This window comes from Pundamilia nyererei, unplaced genomic scaffold (genome assembly GCF_000239375.1).
Source record: "Pundamilia nyererei isolate P.nyererei 1_Seehausen unplaced genomic scaffold, PunNye1.0 scaffold00444, whole genome shotgun sequence".
In the NCBI taxonomy this organism is placed as follows: Eukaryota; Metazoa; Chordata; class Actinopteri; order Cichliformes; family Cichlidae; genus Pundamilia; species Pundamilia nyererei.
In genome coordinates, this window is record NW_005187845.1 from 152,364 (window position 1) to 157,828 (window position 5,465).

General features: G+C 40.0%; 1 protein-coding gene across 2 annotated transcripts in view; it reads right to left on the minus strand.

Moving 5' to 3' along the window:
• LOC102210322 (NACHT, LRR and PYD domains-containing protein 12-like) overlaps positions 1–4,528 on the minus strand; it is a 35,898-nt gene extending 31,370 nt beyond the window's left edge. For both annotated transcript variants that reach the window (XM_005753623.1, XM_005753621.1), the window contains exons 1-2: positions 4,473–4,528; positions 592–902 (exon numbers count right to left, since the gene is read on the minus strand). In XM_005753623.1, the coding sequence (XP_005753680.1) occupies positions 592–868 (277 nt within the window). In that variant the 5' untranslated portion in view covers positions 869–902; positions 4,473–4,528. The remainder of the gene's footprint in view (positions 1–591; positions 903–4,472) is intronic.
• Positions 4,529–5,465: the final 937 nt, after the last annotated feature.

Here is a 5,465-nt window from a genome sequence, read left to right on the forward strand (position 1 = left end):
TGTGTGTTCTGCTTCTGGGTCCAGCTTGCGCACGGAACTTCGGTTCATGACAACTGGCCTCTGCCTCTCAGGCATGTTCCACAGGAATGAGGCCTGGAGCAGACCCAGGACATGCTGTGGAGATTTCATCTCTTCACTAAGCTGGAGGTGATGGCTGAAGAGAGGGAGGTCTGGGTATTGTTGACTAGGAAATCCTCTATTTTAAAATCATATGTTGTTAGTAGGTTTTATACAGTTTTAAATGACATCGAAACCACCCTCCCAATTAGCTTAACCTAATCAAGCAATATATATTTAATTAATATATTTAAAAAGAATACAATCATGTTTAAAAAGGCAGTGATTCAAACTTGCAAACTTGCACTTGTGCATTAACTCATATAGAAAACAAGAACAAATAGATTCAAGGTCATGACTAACTCATCAATAAACATGACAGTAATTTCATTTCTGGTGTTTGGCTGGACCAGCGTGTCTATCAATGCTATGGATGGTTATGACATATGAATCATGTGACCGAATCAATGTTTTTATTGCTTTCTTTCTTAATAACTTTGTAATATCCCACTTATTAATCCTTCCCTGATTTACCTGTGGGTTCTGAGGTTATGTCTTTCAAATTTTTCAGCAGATCATTTTTGTCAATCTTCACCAAAGCCATTTTAGTAACTTTAACGGTATTGGTTGAGTAGGTCTGGAACATTTGATCGACTGTGTCCAGCCTGTCTGCGTTCTCCAGCCGACTTGTTGGGATTGATGGGAAACCTTCCATGGCCCCCTTCTGACACAGTATCCACTTGAATTTTTTGAAGTCATCACCTCCCAAGTCCTCCAAGGTCTGCAGAAGGACTTCTTTATGTGTTGCCATCGTTTATCATATGAAGATTCAACAGGTGTCAGAACTGTAAAAACAACAATTTTCTGGTTTATCAACGCTCACGGTAATTACAAGTGTTTTAATTCATTCATAGACAACTTAATTTGAAAAGAAACAAAACACAGAAACACACCAGGGCTGTTCCTAGGTATCGCTGATATCATGAGTTAAGAAAGCTGATTTTGATGATTTAAAGGCGAAACCTGTGTGAGTGTGAGAATTTCGGGGTCTTATCAGTTAATTCCAGCTGTGATTAACCCTTTAAAGAAAAGCGTGTCGTATTTGATACGTGTTTTTGTGTTTTTGGGACTTCTACGTCAACAGCGTGACATTTTTTTTTTATCCTTAAAAATGATAGAAATTGCTAAATATAAATGACTTATATAGCAAATGCAGCACTTGTTTCTCTTTTTGTTTTTGGAGCGATTTATAAGTGGACTTGCCGGTGTGTGTTGGATCATTGCCTTGCTGTCTTGCAAAAAAAGAAAAAAAAAAGGTTTGCGGTTAAGAAACGACTAACTACAAGGCACAGAAGGAAAGAAACTCCATGCAAAGAAAAAAATCCAGATACCTGGATAATTTAGTGTAATGCCATGACTAACCCCTAAAAGAATTCAAGATTGTTTAAATTGACTATGTTTGTAATTATATACTTTTTGTAAAAGAAAAATTAAGCCAACAAGCACTTAAAAATGCTTCAGTGAAAAGTGTGAAATGAAGGGTTACAACAGGATGTTTGAATACAGGATGTTATACAGAGTTGGCCTAACCACCAACTGATAAGGTTCCTTAGAAGCATGTTGGCTGCTCGACATACACACTAATAAAAAGTGCAGAAATGTGTCAGGCTCTTTAGCCTGTACATGGGTTACTCTGCACTTTTCTTGCTCCGTTTGAGAAACTAGAAGCACTGAGTGTGAAGCAGAAGAAGAATATCTACAGGATTCACACCATTAGCATCAGTTTAGTTTTTATGTATTAACAGAACCCTAAAACTTCAAAGTTATCCGTGCCTTCTCTAAGACATCAGAGCACAAACAAGGCTGGATTAAACCCATCTCTAATGCTTTCATTCTTTGAAAAAGCTAATGGTTCTGCAGGTCAGAGTGAACTTCTTACTTCTAGGCCCTCAGGGTCATTCACCCTCAGCGCGCAGCGCTGCCTAAGACAGAAGGAGATGACCACAAATGCTGGATGAATCACATAGCAGCCAGTTCCTTCTCAGTCCTCCAATCATGGCCACAGAAAAATGATTTAAATCACAGAACTCTTTAATCTGACATTTGTACTGGAGGAACAAAAAAAGCAAAAATCACATACTCCACATTAGAAAATTACATCACAGAGCAGACTGGAAGAAACAAATATGCCTTATTTTAATCTCATAAAGTAACCCCCACACACGTTAAAACAGAGAGAGGAGTCTACCAATACTAATGTTGTTCCATAAAGATGTTATAAAGTGGGTGATCAAAGTTGTTCAAGCTTCTAACATCTTTAGTTTGCATCTTTCCATCACATCTCCCAGCTTGTCCAGTCTGGCTTTAATTACAGAGCCAGCTTTTGCTGCGAGATCGATCAACTTTAGACCAGACAACAAACTACGGAGGCTCCGGAAAAGTGCAATCAAACGATGAGTGTTATTATCACAGGAGAACAACCAACCGTCAGCATACGGATTGTTTTGCCCAATACATTGGGTTCTGGTTTTATAGGATAAAATATCACACCTACGTCAATACAGTTCAAAAATACATGGTGACAGACGGGCAAAAGTTCAACCCGTGCAGACAAGGGTACATCACGTACATATAACCTTACACTGACATATAACTTCTCCTTTCTACATTACTTGCCTTTTAAAGTAATAACTTCAGGTCTTAGCATCTCTGAGAGCTAATAATGGACCCTCGTCATTAATCACTAAGTAGAGTACTTTGCAGCCAGTCTCAAACTGAAGCAGAATATGCTTAGGCCTTTGCTCAGACCTGCTACTAGATTAATATGTGTATCGTAAGCGTGCATGCAATTAACCTGCTATGTTCTCATCTCCCCTCAGCATGTATCATCTGGACACTCTCACCAGTGAAGCTTAAGACCTTCTAGAATGGAACATCAACTCTAACCAAGCACATTTATGCATTGTGTATAAAATGAACTCAACCTATAAAAATAGAAAGGTCAATGTGATGACAGACATATTCAATGCAATATAAACCCTGCAGGAAATATTACTGATAAATGATACTGTAAAACATGTTATTAATACATTCTTCATAAGGCAGATTATATGGTAGCAATAAAAGAATCTCTGAATCCCAACACTTTCCTCACTAGTTTGTCTCCTTTCATCCTTGATTCTGTTCCTTGCCAGCAGACTGCAGCACAGAACAGCACACCTGCTGCCACAGACTTATAGAACATCTGCAGCATTTTACTGCAGATATCAATGGATCTTAGTTCCCTTAACAAAAAAGAAAAGGTGATTTGGCAGTCTAGTTTGTTATCTGGTTGTAAACCTAGATATTTAGATTTTGATATCAACCCTATGTCCACCCCACAAGCGTTCACAGGCTGGAGGGGAGGCCGGAAACTTTGGAAATCTCATTTCCTTCAACTTACAGGTGTTCAATATGAGGTCATTTTTGCCTTCCCCAAACCGGAGCACCAGTTCACACTTCCTCATCCCTCATCACCCATCGTTACAGAGGATGTGGTCCCAGCTAGCGAATGTGAGACTGCAGTAAAGTGAATGATTGAGGCGTACATGTGAGTTCAGTCCCACCCCTGACTAAAACCTGGGTCTGAAACTCCCTCACTGTACATGTTTGGGTTTCCAAAGAGGTTAAATTGATGAGAAATGGAAGCAAAGACTTCAAATATATGTTACCACATAAAACGTGTTTTGGTTGTTCTAATTGATCACATTTAAAAGTGTCAGTCTCTTTCTCCCCATCGTTACTGTCATTCACGACAGAAGCTGTGCTGTCTTAGATCTGCATGTGTCCTTCTTTAATGCCTTTTATTTCCTCCTTTATTCTTATCACATTTACGTTGGAGGAATGCTGGCAGTAACTGATTGGACTATTGTGGCACTTCAACAATTGTAGGAATTGCCTTTTAAACTTCTGCCCTGAACTTATGCACTTTAAGAGGATATAATCACATTCCACACAAAAAGGAACAAAATAAAGGGAAGAGGAGGCTCCCTGGGCGTCCTGCAGGAGCTGCAGACTTATTGTGGTGCTTTTCTTCAGTAATATTACTAATTTACTGTCAATTAATTTTCTATATTCATGATTTTTTTCCCCTTGCACCAAGCTTTAAAATATGGAAGTTTGCAAGCATATATGTGCCTTACACCGTGAGCTGTGGCATAAAGACCAGCAGTAAGTGTTACGTGTGCTGCCACAGTGGGTGGTCACAGGACTCTTTCACCCCTGTGTCACCACTGCTCCCATACATATCTGTCAGGCATTTGTTCTATCTGAATATTTTACTCCACTATCAGTCTGAACAAACAGGTCTATTCAATACAAATACTGTTAGAACATGAAGTATATCACCAGGTCGAAGAATGTGGACCAACACTCACCTTGTTTTTCTGTTCCTGCTCTGTCAGCTGTGAAGTGGAGTCTGATCTGGAAGTCCTAAAGCTTTTCAAAGCTACCTCTTATGTGCAGTGTAGCCCCTCCTCTCTGCAGTCACACGAAGGCACATATTTCCTGACACTTTCAGAGGCCTTTATTCACCAACACCAAACGCTCTCAGACTGTGCAAACTAAAGTGCACACAGAATTATACACATAATCAGTTTTGTTCTTAGCGCTGTGTGTAGGTTAATGAATCCGAATCATCTGAAACTGCAGGCTTGAAACAGCGATGATGCTTAGAGGAGCCTACAACACAGAAACCAGGAAAAGCTCAGGGAGGGAGCCAGAAGAGGTCCACCTTTTCCATGAAAATAACAAATAGAATAGAATTCATTAAAATAAACACAGTGTGTAAAATAAATCTTTAATACGTCACCAATTTTTAAAGTAAATATATTTCAGTTTCCCGAGGAAAGACTGCAGCATTTGGTACTGCATACGACTGTTCTGCTGGTACAAAGGTACAGTCTCGTTCTGTTTGGGCTCCACAGGTTTAGGGGAAAAGACCACTGATGAGGTAAAAGTATAAGGTGCTACTGATGTGAAATGCTCACCAGACGTTGGTAACAACCCATCCAAGCATGCGTGCAAAGACATCAAACCATGTCTATAAATTAAATGATGTGTAACAATGAAAAGTGACAAGTTTGGAGGGCAACGGGTTACGAGCTAGAGTCAGGCTCCGGTTTGTGAGAGTGGAATTGTGCAGCGTTGCTGTTATAGTTAGTGTGGATTTTTGTATAAGGTGTGTTTGGTTGGTGGTTTGGTGTGTGAGTGAGGTAAGTAGGCGAGTCGGCCGAAGGCTTGTACAGGTCCGGTAACGGTCTCCTGCAGACTTCTTCTCATAGACCAGGGTTGGCACTGATGGAGGGCAGAAGGAGTGAGTGGAATAGTATGGATGGCAGTGAAGATGAAGAGATTGGCGGTCAGGGTGA